The following is a 16,804-nucleotide window of genomic DNA, read 5'->3' on the forward strand; positions in this document are numbered from 1 at the left end:
AAACTCTGTCCCCCTCCCAAACATCTGATCTGATCCTGCAGGGTTAAACTCTGTCCCCTTCCCATTGCTGATCTGATCCTGCAGGGTTAAACTCTGTCCCTTTCCCATTGCTGATCTGATCCTGAAGATTTAAACTCTGTCCCCTTGCCATTCCTGATCTGATCCTGAAGATTTAAACTCTGTCCCTTTCCCACTGCTGATCTGATCCTGAAGATTTAAACTCTGTCCCCCTCCCATGGCTGATCTGATCCTGCAGGGTTAAACTCTGTCCCCCTCCCATGGCTGATCTGATCCTGAAGATTTAAACTCTGTCCCCCTCCCAAACATCTGATCTGATCCTGCAGGGTTAAACTCTGTCCCTTTCCCATTGCTGATCTGATCCTGAAGATTCAAACTCTGTCCCCCTCCCATGGCTGATCTGATCCTGAAGATTTAAACTCTGTCCCCCTCCCATTGCTGATCTGACCCTGCAGGGTTAAACTCTGTCCCCCTCCCATGGCTGATCTGATCCTGAAGATTTAAACTCTGTCCCCCTCCCAAACATCTGATCTGATCCTGCAGGGTTAAACTCTGTCCCCCTCCCATTGCTGATCTGATCCTGCAGGGTTAAACTCTGTCCCCCTCCCATTGCTGATCTGATCCTGCAGGGTTAAACTCTGTCCCCCTCCCAAACATCTGATCTGATCTGATCTGATCTGATCCTGAAGATTTAAACTCTGTCCCGCTCCCAAACATCTGATCTGATACTGAAGATCTAAACTCTGTCCCTTTCCCACTGCTGATCTGATCCTGAAGATTTAAACTCTGTCCCCCTCCCAAACATCTGATCTGATCCTGCAGGGTTAAACTCTGTCCCTTTCCCATTGCTGATCTGATCCTGAAGATTTAAACTCTGTCCCCCTCCCATTGCTGATCTGACCCTGCAAGGTTAAACTCTGTCCCCCTCCCAAACATCTGATCTGATCCTGCAGGGTTAAACTCTGTCCCCTTGCCATTGCTGATCTGACCCTGCAGGGTTAAACTCTGTCCCCCTCCCAAACACCAGCTCTGCAGCTGTGTTTGTGCACCTCCTGGTGGGTGTCCTCTGCTCCTCCCGAGGTGCCACCAGAGGGCTGTGGCTGCTGTCTCCTCCTCTCTGGGCACACACACTCAGGCACCCACAATCCTGCTCCCAGACTTTGCTGGCCACAGGGTGCAGCTGAGCAGGACCATGGGTGCTGAGTTGTTGGCTGCTGGGGACAGATTCAGATCTGCTCCACATTCCTTCAGCACCCGAATTTCTGCCACCAGGAGTAAAAGTGCTGAGCTTTAGTTGAGGTATATCAAGAATCTGTGACAACCTGGAACTCTCTGCTTTTCTTCCTTGTTTCTCCTTTCCATTGGTGGGGGGATGTCCAAACACAGGAAGCAAAGACCCAAGCCTGATCACTTGGCCTTCCAGAAGTCTTTTCCAATGGCTCCCAGATGCCTTCTCAGGTGCCTTTTCCTTCCAGATGCTTTCTCCTCCCCTGCCCCAGGACCTCCACCCCATCCCATCCATGCAGCCATCAGCCTTCACATCTCTGCTGCTGCTGATCAGCTGGAGTGCCAGCATTTTAATCAGCTTAAGGAGAGCTCTTCACAATACAAACAAGTCTGGGAGCTTGTGTCTTGCACAAGTTCTCCTACAGAACCTGGACCTGATCCCACCAAGACCAGAAAGCAGGGTTAATACAGTAAATGCTGCTGTCAGTCATCACCCAAGGCTCAGTTTCAGAACGTGTAGTAGATTGCTTGTTAAAAGGCTTGAAATAACTGGTAGAGGAACAGTTAAATATGGACCTTGGAGTTACTAAGTACAACTCTGTTACAACTGGAAGTAGTGCTTGGAGAGCAGAGCAACACAACAGCAAGGAAAGCAGAGATTGGCTTTTATGGCACTATTTACAAGTTTCCCATTAAAAAACTGCCAGGTTTGATTAAATATAAGTATAGAACATTTCTCCCATATACAAACTCTCGTTAGCTGATTAATTAGTAAGGTGCTCAGTGGATGAAAACAGGAGTTACAGTAGATCAGTTGTGTTTATGTCTATTTACAAACCACACCCACACCAGCATCTTCCAAAGAAGCTGGAAGCAAAGTGGCCAGTTCCAAATCTAATGCCACAGGAACTCTTTGTTTCCTTCACAACATCTTTGTCAGATGATAGAAGTGTTGGAATTCCTTTTTTTTTTTTAAATTAGCAAAGGTGCCCTTGCTGAGTCTGTGTGGCTGGTGGTGCCAGGCAGTGTCACAGGGGAGACACCCTGGTTTTAGCTCTTGACTCCTGTCCAGCTTTGACCACCAGAAATTCTGGGCAGCTGCCCAAGAGAGGACTTGCAGCAGCCACACTAAAATGCATCAAATGGGGTCTTGGGAAGCTCAGATCTGCCTTGTACAACAGAAGGGAGAAAACTGATGTGTGACAAACCAAACCATGGGCTGAGCAAAAAAAAAAAATTCCTCTTCCTATGGGGAAAAATCAAATGAAACCCCAAGGTGGCCCATATTTTGTAGGTCAGATTTCTTCTCCAAGTTATTTGCTGACTGATGGTCAAACTCTACCTCTAGTTCCATTCCTGCCTGACCAGGGATGCTGCCTGGCATCACTTCTCTCTGTCTCACCTGGACTCACATGGGTGCCTCAGAGGAGCTCAAAGTTGGGTGTTTTGGGAACCAGGAGGGCACCTGACCCCCATGAAAATGCTGATTTTGTCCTTGTCATTTTAAGATGCTACAGAAAAAAAAAAAAAAAAAGAAAAAAAAAAGAGAGGAAAAGGAGTTGATTTGACTTCTGTTTGTGCCCCATCACACCTTTCCCTCCTACACTGAAATTCCCAACAGGTCCCAGAGATTTGCAAGGCAAGAGTTAAGGCAGTAGAAAAAACTCAGTATTTCATTCACACCTCTTGCTTCCCTTAAAGGTATTTCTAAGGCATCAGAAGGGGCAGGTGGTTTGTGTTGGCCTTTTCAGAGAAAGGCATGGGGGACAGTGTGAAAAACAGATGCTCAGTGACAGATGGAAACCACTCAGCCCCAGGCCACACCATCAGAGAGGAACAAGGAGATACAACCAGGTGTTAAGTTCCTCACCATCTCTCTTTCTGGAACACCTCTGTTTGTACAATCTCTCCGGGGTGCTCAGGTATGCAGGCCCCATTGATGTCATTGAGTTTGTTGTCTGGAAGATCCTCAGGTTTTGTGCAAAGTTTCAGTGCCCTGGAGATGAAGACGTCCAAGTCAAAGTCAGGGTCTGTCTCACTGCTCACCTCTGGGGGGGGTTCTTTGTGGAGATGGGGAGGAGAAGGTGGCAGGTTCTGTTCCTGAACCTCTGCAGGAGGAGGATTGGGACACTCAAGACCCACCTGAGTGCTCTTCACCCACTGAGCAATCTCCAGGAAGAGGTTGGATGGTTCTTCTTCCAGAGACAGCTCAGCTGCAGGTGCTATGGTTGCTCTTTTCCAGTGGGATAAATCTAAGATCAGCTTGGGCTCTGAGTAATGATGGGGTTTATTGTCTCTCCACAGCAATTTGTCCAAGTAGGAAGGTGACCCCACTTTGTAATCACACGATTTCCCACAATCAGCATCAAACACTCTGTCCATGGATGAGTGAGAGAGCTCCAAGAACCTCTCTGAGCTGCTCTGTGAATATTTCCGTGGATCAACTTGTGCTTCTTCAGCAATGGATTCGGACCCTGCCCGGGGATCCCGTTGGACCTCATCCATCTCATGGTGTTTCTCTTGTCTCCATTCCAAATCAGAGGAGAGGCTGACGTGATACCTGCAAAAGACACACTGCAAATTAGACAGACAGACCACTGCCTTCCTTAGAAACAGCTTTGCTCAAACAGATGCAGAGGCTGCTGCTATTTTTACCTTTTTCTTGCTAATGTCTCTTACCTGCAGCTCAAAAAGTCCTTATAAGTATTAGAAACTTTTTCTTTTTGTGTTAAAAGAGGCCAAGGGGCTCAGTAATTTATGAGGAGTCTCAGGTTTGCCCAGGCTGCCCAGAGAGGACAAACAGTGGCAATAAAAGCACAATCAAACCAACCTGCCAGCCCCTTTGGGATGGTTTGGGTTGGAAGGGACCTTAAAGTTAATCCAATTCCAACCCCTTTCCATGGTCAGGGACACCTCCCACCCGCCCAGGTTGCTCCAAGCCCCATCCAACCCCATCCTGAGACACTGCCAGGGATGGGGCAGCCACAGCTTCTCTGGGAAACCTGGCACAGGGGCTCAGCACCCTCAAATTCAACAATTTATTCCCAGTGTCCTACCTCAATCTCCTCTCTTCCATTTTAAAACCATGGCCCCTTGTCCTACCACTAATGCCCTTGTTTAGCTGATCATCACCTTCTCTCCATTTGGGAGGAGCTCTAGAGGAAAGTCAACCTAGTTAATTCTTAACTCCTTATTGTTTCCTTCCTGCTTTGGTGCTGGGATTGGTCTGGTAACTGGGGTAACCATCTAGCATATGAGAGATCTCCACTCCAGGCTTCCATCTGCTCTAAACTTCCAGCAAACCACTTAAAAGTTAATGTGATTGAAGATTTTTTGGAAAAAAGACCCCGGGACCTGTGGCCTCTGTTGCTTGCATGTCTTAAAAAGTGATAAATCCAGTGCTCCACATCAGGCTTGGTCCCCAGAAGGTAGAAGAATGACCTTATTTTATAATTTATGATAGGGACAGGGGCTATGGAATATAAGTGATGACACCAAGAGTGGAGAGATACCAGAAAGTGGAATGTGCAGACTCAACATCTGCTACCTGAGGCCACCAACGATGGCTCATTGGCCTCCAGCCTGAGCTGGAGTTACAGTGAGGCATGAAGAGGATAAATCTGGTGTTCTTCATGGGTCTGGAGCCCCCCTGACTGAACCCATTCCAGAGCAGACCAAGAATTTAAGCCCAACCCTGAGGACTCTACCTGTCCCAGTTAGCCATCTGGCTCTGGTTGGCTTCCATCAGTAAAATATCATCAATCTCATCCTCAATCCTGAAGGGGTGCTGAGACACTGGCTCATCCTCAGGGCAGGAATAGGGACTCATGTAGGGATGCTGCAGCCCCATCTCAGCTGTCAGTCGGTCCATGGGGTTAAATGTCAGGATCTTCTCCAGGAAATCAATAGCTGGGAAAGAGAGAGAAACAAACTCACTCATTCCTCAAAAGCAACCCCAACTTCCTTTCCAGGATCAGCCTCCCAGGTCCCCCAATAACAAATGGAGGAAGGAACTGGAATTCATATCCCACTGTGCACCCCAAACCCAGGGTGCAGCTCTGGGTGCACTTCTGTGCAGCTCTGGGGGAGCTGTGTGCTCACAGCAGGGATGATGGTGAGAGCACCACACCTTCCCAGGACAGCACGTGTGGTGCAATCCCACACCCCCAAAAAAGCCCCTTGGATCACATCAGGATTTGATTCCATGCTCTTGGATCCACCTGATGAGCACACTGTGCTTTGGACAACCATTTCACATCCTCACATGCAACTGAAGAGGGATGAGATCCAAGGCCCTATTTAAAAAAAAAAAAAAATCTTTGGGGTGACAAACACTGTGAAATTATTTCCCTCCTCACTATTTCAAGAATTCTGAGTCCTAAAATTATTTCAGAAAGCCTGGGGAGAGTGCAACCTTGATGATGGAAGGAGGAAATTAGGTGCAGTGAAGGTGATTAGCATAAAATCTACAGGCAGAGGGGTTGCTGGGATTTCTTGTGATGATTCCTTTTACTGAGGTCCTGTGAAAAAGAACATCAAAAATGCTGCTGATTCAGTTGACTCTCAAGAATGGAAAAGTCCCAAATATCCCAAATATCCCCATTAAAGCTGTAACTGTGTGAGTGGGACGGGTTCTTTCAGGGCCAGATCACTCAGGAGAAAGAAAGGGCCACACCTCTTGCCCCAGGGTTTAAACATTAACCAATATCTGATTGGCTCCCACAGGATTATTTCATTACTTGGACTAATTAAGTAGGAAGGAATCAATTGCTCCAGGAGGTCACAGTGGAATGATGCACTACAACTCACAGATGATGATATATTATGGGTCAGAGAGGTAGGAAAACGTCCATGAATTATGCAAGGGACACAGTTGACCTTTCCTCTGGTGGTAATGACAGGGAATAAATCCACTCCTGCTTGCTGGAGGCTGACGTGGGTAACCCAGGCTGCTGGGTATCCTCTTACCAAGCCCATGCAGAAGCCATCTCCTGATGAAGAGTTCTGAACAGAACCTGGGCTTGGGCTCCATGTCTTCCCAAAAGGAGGTGGCTTGGGCTTGATGTCTTCCCAAAAGGAAGTGGCCAGCCCCACCAGCTTTAACCCTTGGAAAGAGTTTGGAAGAGCTGATGTGCCCAGGCTGCTCAACCTCCTACTTCAACCTACAAAGATGTTCCAGGTTTGGGTCCAGTTTGGGTCCAAAAGTTGTTGGGTTGCAGCCCTCTCACTACAGTGCTTGGACAATGTTTCTGCCTGTAGCAACCATCTCATGGGGTTGAGATTTTTGTGGAGTAAAAGCACTGAATTTCTTGTACTACCAATGGCAAGAGAAGGAACAGGGAGTGAAAAAACCTTGGGGCTGAACCCTCACTTCCAGCTCCAGAAGAGGAAAGGGGAAGGGAGGGAAGCAAGGCCTAGCACAAAGAAGATGCACCTTGGAAGTGCCTTAGGATAATCTTAGAAGACTATTTCACCCTTTTTTCCTGGATGAGCCACAAAACTCCACCATGAGCACCATCCTGCAGCCCACACCTTCCATGGAAGGCTGATGAGCAGAACCTGAGGTGGGACACCTGAGCTACAGGTGGGAGAACATGCTGCAGACCCCTGGGTATCAGAATTCCATTTCCCAGCATTCCTGCACTTGGCTTAGAGGACAATTCCAGTGATCCCCTGGGGAAAGAGGTCCAGAAAGACTTCTCCTGAAGTCCCAGGAGAAGGGCACTGCTGCAGGTACCTTCAGCATCCACCTCGGGGAGCAGCTTGCGCAGAGGTTTCCTCACTTCCCAGGTGCTGTTGATAAAGGTGGGCATCACTTTGAGCAGCTCCTCTTTGTCCTCCTCATGGATAACAGGGATTGTCTCCAGAATAAGCTGCATCTGTTCCAGCTCGTGACCCCCTAAACGGGTAGAAAAATGGCAGAGATTAGACCGAGAAGATAAACTGTGGGGAAAATGGTTAAACTGCTGACTCCCAGCCAGGGCACCTCTTTTTTTTAGGGTGAAAGAGTTAACTCAGACAATTTGTCCTCTTGGTGTGATCACCCTGAGACTGGCCACCAAGATTATTGCCTAACCTAGCCAGCTGGAGATGTCTGGAGCAAAGGAGGCTGAGGGGAGAGCTTCTGGCTCTCTGCAACCCCCTGAGAGGAGGTTGGAGCCAGGGGGGGTTGGGCTAATTCCCAAATTGTGATCAAAATCACAGGGTGACAACAACCTGATGGCTGCTCTCCTCTCACTGGGGTATCTGGCAGCTGAAAGGTTGAGTTACACAAACAAGATGGAAATGTTGAATTACAGCTCTCAAGAACCCACTTTTCCACCATTACCTTCTGTTTATATCATTCCTAAGGATTTTCTGGAGGTGAAGGTCCCTGAAAAGGAAAATGATGAATCCCTGAAAAGGCAAAGATGAACTACAGACAGCAGAAATGCCAGGTGCTGAGGCTACCTCTGCACCCTGGCTTGGAAAGGGAAACCCTTCCCTGAGCTTGTAACCAACTCCCAGGTGAGCATCTGAGTCCTGCTAGTGGCTCCTCCAGGAGCAAGCACTGATCCCATGGGAAAAAACCACTCTGCCACCTTCTAGCTCCTGGTTAAGGGCACAGCCTCCTGGTGAACCCCACAGAGATGTGCAGAGAGAGGAGAAATTAGGTGGGAATTGTTGAATTTGAGGGTGCTGAGCCCCTGTGCCAGGTTTCCCAGAGAAGCTGTGGCTGCCCCATCCCTGGCAGTGTCTCAGGTCAGGTTGGATGGGGCCTGGAGCAACCTGGGCTGGTGGGAGGTGTCCCTGACCATGGAAAGGAGGTGGGAGTAGATGGTTTTTAGGGTCCATTCCAACCCAAACCAGTCCGGGATTCTGTGACAGGCAGAATATTTCTCCTGTTCTCTCTTGCTCCTATCAGTGACCCTTTCAGCTCCTCTTGAGCAGCAGAGTGAAGAAGTCACTGGAGGGAGCTGTAGGCTCTGAGTTACAGATGCTCTTCCCTGTTTTCCACAGGGGGAGCTCCCTCAAGGTTGGTGAATCAGATTTGAGCTGCTGGGGATGTGCTGTGCTCCTTGGTTTAGCTGCACTTCTCATGCCCTCCCAGGGCTCTGCCAGAGCTGAACCTGCTCCTGCCACCACCTTCTCCAAAGAAGGGTCTGCCAGGTGCTGCTTAACTCGAGTAGCAGGGTGAAATTAATCCAGTGTCAGGCAATCACTGGAGGTTTGCAGCTTTCTGGGAACTCCATTGCTGTTATTTCCCACGGGGTGTTGTCTGCTGGTGACCCAGGACTCTCCAAAAGTCTCATCCTGTCACTCTCTGCAGCTGCCCAGGGACAATCCCCTTCTCCCCAGCAGAGAGGAGAAAAGCAAAAGCAAAGGTGAAGCCTTGCTGCCCTGCAAGTGTTTGTCAGTTTGAGCTGTTCTGGTCAGTTGGGTTTTTATCTTCCTCCTCTCCAGAGGAGCTGAATGCTGGTGGGTGGTGTGGGACACCACAGGCACCCTGCCTCACTTCCATCCCAGCTCTTTTTTCCTTATTGGTACAGGAGGAGGCCAGGAGAACAGGGCATGGGGCCAAGACCTTCCCATAACAACTCTACAGACTATTTTTAAAGCAACCCAAAAGGAATATGTATTCTGAGCTCTGGTTTTTCATCCCCACCCATTAACTAAGGATCCTGCCATCAACAGGGCTGGGAAGCAGGGATGCTGGCAGCACAAATCCAGCTGAGATCCCAGTCTGGGATCTGCCAAATCCCATCTCCTGAGCTCTAACCTATGAGATGGGTTCCCCTCTCACCCAGGGCTAGGGCTGGTTTGGTGCCCTGGACTGGCAGATCCTTAACTCTGCTCTCCAGAGGCATCATCCAGTTTGCTTCCACCCAAAAAGCTTGGAGACCCTTCCATGGTGCAACCCATGGCCTGGCAAGATGAGAAAATGTCCTGTGACTGCTGGGACACGTGGAGGCACCCCTGCTCCTGGAATATATTCCAGGGAAGTGGCAGGAGGAGCTAGGGCTGATGCAGAATTTAGAGCTGGACTCAAACATTTCTGGAGAGGGGAGAGGAAGGGAAGGAAAGGGAAAGGGAAAGGGAAAGGGAAAGGGAAAGGGAAAGGGAAAGGGAAAGGGAAAGGGAAAGGGAAAGGGAAAGGGAAAGGGAAAGGGAAAGGGAAAGGGAAAGGGAAAGGGAAAGGGAAGGGGAAAGGGAAAGGGAATGGGAAAGGAAAAGGGGAAAGGGAAAGGGAAAGGGGAAGGGAAAGGGGAAGGGAAAGGGAAAGGGAAAGGGAAAGGGAAAGGGAAAGGGAAAGGGAAAGGGAAAGGGAAAGGGAAAGGGAAAGGGAAAGGGAAAGGGAAAGGGAAAGGGAAAGGGAAAGGGAAAGGGAAAGGGAAAGGGAAAGGGAAAGGGAAAGGGAAAGGGAAAGGGAAAGGGAAAGGGAAAGGGAAAGGAAAAGGGAAAGGAAAGGGAAGGGACATTCTTAATGATCTCTCCAAAATGCCACCGACTGCTTCAGTTTCAGCTTTCACAAAAGAAATATGGAAGCTGCAAGCAGGGAAGGAGCATCAGAGCAGCTGCAGTCAGGGCCTGGCAGCAGAGCTCTGCAGGCTGCTGGAATATTTGTGAAGAAAATGTCCTTCTCCATTATTAATGGCTCTGATTATTTATTTACACAATGCTTCCAGCAGCTGCTGGGGAAAGGCATTAAACCTTGTCACTCAGAACACCAACGGGTGATGGGAGAGACAACCAAGGGGGAAGAGTTGTTGCAGGAGCTTCTTGGATAGCAGGAGAGCAGCTGGTTCATTCCTGAAGGAATGACTCTGCATCCCAGCTTGGGAACATTTTTTTGAGTCATGTTAAACACAAGATTTGCTTCTGGAGAACATGGGAGCTGAGCTTCTTCACTGGTAACTACGAGATCCTTGCCAGTGGTTTTTGTATCCCGTTTTCTTTACAACTCCACTATCAGTTTACAAGAAAATCCTGAAAATAGGATCCTGAAAATTCTTTCCCTCAAAGAAAAGACATAACTTGGTTTTAATCTTGGAGAGGGGAGAGGAAGGAAGGGAAAAGAGGGAAAAGAGGGAAGGGAAAGGAAGGGAAGGGAAGGATTGAAAATCAAGCCCAGATTAAAAATTAAACCCAGCCCAGATTAAAGATTAAAAAGATTAAAAATCCCAGCCCAGTAAAGCTTGGCACAGAGGGACTGTGGACCATGACGAGCTGGTGGCTTCTCACTGGGTGCCATCCCAGGCAGGGTGAAAACCAAGAGGGTGACTCTTCTGCTTGCCTGTAGCATGGAATTTTGCACCTAATAGCAGAGGTTATGCAAGTGAAGTTTGCTCTGGAGACACCTCTCATAACAAGCACCAAATCCCCCAGAGGAAGGAAGGAGGGGAAGGAAGGAGGGGAAGGAAGGAGAGGGGGGAAGGAAGGAAGGAAGGAAGGAAGGAAGGAAGGAAGGAAGGAAGGAAGGAAGGAAGGAAGGAAGGAAGGAAGGAAGGAAGGAAGGAAGGAAGGAAGGAAGGAAGGAAGGAAGGAAGGAAGGAAGGAAGGAAGGAAGGAAGGAAGGAAGGAAGGAAGGAAGGAAGGAAGGAAGGAAGGAAGGAAGGAAGGAAGGAAGGAAGGAAGGAAGGAAGGAAGGAAGGAAGGAAGGAAGGAAGGAAGGAAGGAAGGAAGGAAGGAAGGAAGGAAGGAAGGAAGGAAGGAAGGAAGGAAGGAAGGAAGGAAGGAAGGAAGGAAGGAAGGAAGGAAGGAAGGAAGGAAGGAAGGAAGGAAGGAAGGAAGGAAGGAAGGAAGGAAGGAAGGAAGGAAGGAAGGAAGGAAGGAAGGAAGGAAGGAAGGAAGGAAGGAAGGAAGGAAGGAAGGAAGGAAGGAAGGAAGGAAGGAAGGAAGGAAGGAAGGAAGGAAGGAAGGAAGGAAGGAAGGAAGGAAGGAAGGAAGGAAGGGAGGGAGGGAGGGAGGGAGGGAGGGAGGGAGGGAGGGAGGAAGGAAGGAAGGAAGGAAGGAAGGAAGGAAGGAAGGAAGGAAGGAAGGAAGGAAGGAAGGAAGGAAGGAAAGAAGGAAGGAAAGAAGGAAAGAAAGAAGGAAAGAAAGAAGGAAAGAAAGAAGGAAAAAAAAATAAATCAACCTACCAGCAAAGAGCATCCTTCCTGTCAGCATCTCAGCCAGGATGCAGCCAGCTGCCCACATGTCGATGGCTTTGGTGTAGTTGTTTGGTGAGAGGAGGAGGCGAGGGGAGCGATACCACTTGGTCACTAAGCCTTCAGAAAGGTAACCCTGAAAAAGCAAAGATAGCAGCAATTTTAGAAGAAAACTCCTCCACTCCTCCCCAGTCAGCCCTGGGATCCTGCAGAGAAACCTGCCCACACCAGGCTTGTGTTGTAGCTATCTTGCAGGAAGCAGAGGTGAGACACACAAAAAGAGGTGAAACACCCACCATGGGAAACAGAGAAGTTTGGGTGCTCTGGGAGGCAAAGCACTTGCTGCTCCCTAAAAAATTATTTCCTGATTGTCACCCTGGTGTTGCAGCATCTTCTGCAAAGGACAGATGGCTTTAACAGCACAGGTTAAATACTTCAAGGTCACGGTCAGAGGACTTAGATGTATTAACATGGAATTCCAGCTTGGTTTGGGTTGGAAGGGACCTCAAAGCTCCTCCATTCCCACCCCCTTTCCATGGGCAGGGACACCTCCCACCAGCCCAGGTTGCTCCAAGCCCCATCCAACCTGACCTGAGACACTGCCAGGGATGGGGCAGCCACAGCTTCTCTGGGAAACCTGGCACAGGGGCTCAGCACCCTCAAATTCAACTATTTATTTCCAGTGTTTAACCTAAATCTCCCCTCACCACCACCAGAGACATTTTGAAAATGAAGCACAACTATTTAAGCATTTTGCTGGGGCCCAGCTACAACCCACCAGTGCCTGAAGGAGCTCTGTCCCTCTGAACCCAGTGCTTGCATTTCCAAACATTACCAGTTTGCACCTTTTTGCTGATTCCATCCCTAGTTAAGTCTCTGTAGTCCCTCCACAGCTACAGAGCAGGCAAGAAAACAGGCAGAAGAACAAAATTTAAGGAGAAAAAAAAAAAGAAATCCATCCTCTGTCCTACTGTGGTAGGGATTGGGATGTTTGACCTGGTTTGAAAGGAGATGCCCTCAGCAGTGCCCCATGGAACAATGTCTGAGCAGTGGCATCTCTTTGGAGCACTGCCTTCTCTTTCCTCAACTCACCCTGGAGATTTCACACAAATGCCAAGAGCTTGGCAGCTCCAGGGAAATCAAAGGGGATGTGTCCAAGCCTGGAAACAACCCTGCATCTGAAGGAATGTCCCAGTGCTCCGAGCTCTGCTTGGTGGCTGAGCTCCAGATGAGGGGGAGCCACAAAAGGCCAACTTACTTCTCCTCATTTCATCAGGAGAACGGTGGGGTATCCATAAGTGTCATTTTCCATATAAATATAAAGGTGTTAACAGAAGGAGGGAGATGGAAACACAGTGGGAAAAGGCAAAATAAAAGGAAATTATAAAGCTGAGTTGCACTCGAGTGCCACGAAGCATTGGAAATGCAACGGCAACATGAACACGGCTGATGTGAGAACTGGGGAAAACCCAGCAGCCAAAACTGATAAGGGTTTTATGCACTGATTTAAACTATTCTCTTTTAAAAAGAGCATTTTCATTTCAGTCTTTTTAAGAGAAGTGGTACTGGAGACTGATGAGCTGAGAAGTGTAATGATGTTACATTTTTGCTAAAGCTGCTGAATCCAAACCGGCACAGAAGCCTCCCCAGGCGTTTCCTGATCAGACTTTTCAGCTACTGCAATTATTCCCAACAATGGAGATGAGGGGGAAAATCCTAAGAAAATACAATTTGGGGACAGTGAACCAGGGCACTTCCTGGCTGGAGCAACTCCTTCTCTTTCCCAGAACCCTCCAAGATGGATTTGAGTTCTCAGGGTGGGTGTGTGCCCCATGCAAAATGCATCAGCAAACGATCGATAATGTTGCAACGATCCAAACCTTTTCATCTCTCACATATTGAAGAAAATATTCCCTACAGAATTCCCTGGTTTCACCAGGGAATAACCCAGACCATTGCATTTCACCCTGGTACCCACCACCAAGCCCAGGAGTAACCTACAGCTTCACTCCATCCCACCAACTTGTGGCCCATAAAGCTGGAGCCCTCCTTGCTTCTCAGGGCATTTTGCTGCTGGGCTCTGGGTTATCCCTCCTCTTCCTTGGGGGAAAATACTGGGATGGGAGGATAAAATACATATTTTGGTTTATCCATAGTGCCAAGGCTTACAGGAAGGAGGCAGCCCTGCCAGGATGGGAAGCCCCAGCACGTCCAGCTGTCACCTCTGCAAGGCTGTAGCAAAGGAATGTCACTGTTTAAGTAGATTCAACCAGTCAAAAAGACCAAAAGTAGAAGCATATTAATTAATTCTAATTAAGATGGATCATACAGCTCCACAACAGTATCCCATGGACTCAGCACAGCCCTTTCTGAACTGAAAAACTACTGGAATCTCTTAAAATTTTGCTGTAGCAAAGGAATGTCACTGTTAAAGTAGACTCAACCAGTCAGAAAAACCAAAAGTAGAAGCATGTTAATTAATTCTAATTTAGATGGACCATACAGCTCCACGACAATATCCCATGGATTCAGCACAGCCCTTTCTGAACTGAAAAACTAATGGAATCTCTTAAAATTTTGCTGTAGCAAAGGAATGTCACTGTTTAAGCAGATTCAACCAGTCAGAAAAACCAAAAGTAGAAGCATATTAATTAATTCTAATTAAGATGGATCATACAGCTCCACAACAGTATCCCATGGATTCAGCACAGCCCTTTCTGAACTGAAGAACTACTGGAATCTCTTAAAATTTTGCTGTAGCAAAGGAATGTCACTGTTAAAGTAGACTCAACCAGTCAAAAAGACCAAAAAAAGTAGAAGCATATTAATTAATTCTAATTTAGATGGATCATACAGCTCCACAACAATATCCCATGGATTCAGCACAGCCCTTTCTGAACTGAAGAACTACTGGAATCTCTTAAAAAAGAAAAATAAAGGAATTAATTTCAAACCAGAAGTAGCTTCAAATCCCAAGGTCGCTCCCAAGCCCTCCCACACCAACACACAGGGACGGAGCTTCCACAGCTTCCAGGGACAACCCATTCCAGTGCCTCACCACCCTCACACTGAAGAATTCCCTCCTACCTTGTGCGAGTAGTGCTGATCCACGATTCTGGCCAGCCCAAAGTCCCCAATTTTCAGCACCAGGTCCTCCGTGCTGATGAAAATATTGGCAGGCTTGAGGTCTCGGTGGAGGACGTTGGCGGAGTGGATGTACTTCAGCCCCCGGAGCAGTTGGTACATGAAGAGCTTGGCGTGCTCCTCGGCGAGCTTCCCTTGCTCCAGGAGTCGTGCCAGGTCTGTCTCCATGTACTCCTGGACGATGTACACCACGTTGAACTTAAAAAAATCCCCCTGGAGGTTGGTGCCTTTGGGCCCCAACACCTCGTAGACTTTGACGATGTTTTCGTGCTCCAACCTACGGATGATTTTGACCTCCCGGAAGGCGTGTTTCATGCTCCTGGCATCACTGATGTTGATTTTTTTCACTGCCACCTTCCGGCAGCTCTTGCTGTCCAGGGCTGAGAGCACCAACCCGTTGGCCCCGAAACCCAAGGGCCGGAAGTTGACGAAGCGGCAGCCCAGGTCGTAGCCGTAGACGTTGGCGATGCAGTCGCACTTCTCGGCCATGGCGGGCTCCCTCCTCTCCTCCTTGCTTCCCTTCTTCCTCACTTGGAAAGCTGAAGGAGAGCCCGGGCTTCCAGCTCGCAAAGGTGGGTGGAAATCAAGAGCTTCATTGTTGCTCCCAGGTGATCGTCACTTCGAGGTCACACACAGACACAAATTTATTTTAAACTGGGCAAGAAATCAAGGGGTAGGAGATAACGCAGCCTGGAGATGTCAAGCACACCAGGAAGGTTCTTTTTTCTTGAGACTACTGCTACATTTTTCAGCCTCCTTTTCCCTCCTCAAGATGATGCTGAAGTGTAGGGCTGGTGGCACAGTTGGACACCTGTCCCTGTGTCCCCAGTGGCTCAGTGCTGGGACAACCAGACGGCCCCGCCGTGGGGCAGAGCCCAGAGCAGCCCCATGGCCCCTCTGTTGCCCCAAACCCCCCCTGCCCACAAGTTTTGCTGGTGCTTTCCCCACCAAAGAAGAGCATCCAGGCCCCAGCCAGGCTTCCAGAAGGTCAGTAAAGCTTCAGCCTTCTCGTGGCTCCCTTCTGGCTATGGGCAGACCCCATCTTTCCCAGCAGCAGATCCAAATCCTGATGGTTTGCAGACCAGACCTCACATTACCATGTGCTGCATTCTGCACAGTGAGTTTCCACGTTGGAATTTCCTACACCTTCTCCTTGCAGGTCTTTTTCCAAGCACCATCTGATCTTTGCAGCTTGGCAGGAGCAGCTCCTGGTTGTCCTTCAGCAGCTCTCATTCCTGGAAGAAAAGAGGAGATGGATTAATTTGATACCAGCACTGCCAATGTCCTGCTTGCTGAAGGTTAACCACAAGCACAACTCTGACCTTTTGGAGACTCATTCATTATCCCTTCCAAAAGCACACATCCTTCCCAAGCATTTTTCAGATGCTTGGTATTTCCATTTTGATTTGCAACACACAGAAAACTCCCAACCTCCCAGCTTTGCTCTTCTCTTCCAGGAGGTTCACAGAACCAAGAACTTCTCCGTGCAAAAACCAAGATACAGAAATAGCCTGGGTGGAGAATGGATGGAGAGCAGCCCTGAGGAGAAGGGCTTGGGGAAAAGTGGTAAAATATTTCCTAAGGGAACTCTAAATAGCACTTAGGTGCTACGTTGGGGTTTGAGATCCATCTCTGTGCCCCATCACCCAAACCCTACCATGTTTCTCAGCTTTTTGGCACTGCCAAAGTCCCCAGGGTTTGCTGAGACCAGGTGGAGGTGCCAGCTCCCACACCAAGCTGCTTGGCTTGATGCAATGGAAGGAAACCAAGTTTTGCCTCATCAGCTTCATTATTAATAATTAGTACAGCTCTAGAAGCACTGAAAGGGAAAATGTGATGCAGGAGACTCAAAGGGAAGAGCCAAGCCCCATTCCATCTCACAAGCAAAGGGATGGCCTTCTTGGGGCTCTTTGGCTGCATCCCAATCCCCAGCTGAGTGGTGACCCTGCAGCACCTCCTGCAATTAGAGGCAGAACAACTCCTAAAAGGGTGGCCCTGGAGGATGGCAAAATGTCCTCCTGTCCTCCCTCTCACTGACCCATCCAGGGAAATGGTCTCCTGGTCACCTGGTGACACCAGGGAGGTGCCTCATGGCCAAGGGACCAGCAAATTGTTTCTGTGGGACTGACTGTTGTCTCCATTATCTCCTCTCCACCATCTTCTCCATGAATCCACTTTATCTCTGCCTCCAATCCCAGCCACAGGATCAAAACCTGAAAACCTACAGGAGTTATTTTCCAGAGCATCACCAGCAAGCCCTGTTTTGGGTTTTTTTTTCCTCTCTCTTC

The 16,804-nt window shown here is 48.7% G+C and overlaps 1 protein-coding gene across 2 annotated transcripts in view; it reads right to left on the bottom strand.

Annotated features, from left to right (window-relative positions):
- Nucleotides 1–16,804, bottom strand: part of LOC139789784 (mitogen-activated protein kinase 4) — a 30,368-nt gene that overhangs the window by 664 nt on the left and 12,900 nt on the right. The window contains exons 2-7 of one of the 2 annotated variants that reach the window (XM_071730853.1): nt 14,460–15,751; nt 11,364–11,508; nt 6,983–7,144; nt 4,953–5,154; nt 3,116–3,805; nt 1,008–2,756 (exon numbers count right to left, since the gene is read on the bottom strand). In XM_071730853.1, coding sequence (XP_071586954.1) covers nt 2,744–2,756; nt 3,116–3,805; nt 4,953–5,154; nt 6,983–7,144; nt 11,364–11,508; nt 14,460–15,005 — 1,758 coding nt within the window. In that variant the 5' untranslated portion in view covers nt 15,006–15,751 and the 3' untranslated portion in view covers nt 1,008–2,743. Of the gene's footprint in view, nt 1–1,007; nt 2,757–3,115; nt 3,806–4,952; nt 5,155–6,982; nt 7,145–11,363; nt 11,509–14,459; nt 15,752–16,804 lie in introns of those variants that run through there. The other variant, XM_071730854.1, reaches the window with a different exon arrangement.

This window comes from Heliangelus exortis, chromosome Z (genome assembly GCF_036169615.1).
Source record: "Heliangelus exortis chromosome Z, bHelExo1.hap1, whole genome shotgun sequence".
Lineage (NCBI taxonomy): Eukaryota > Metazoa > Chordata > Aves > Apodiformes > Trochilidae > Heliangelus > Heliangelus exortis.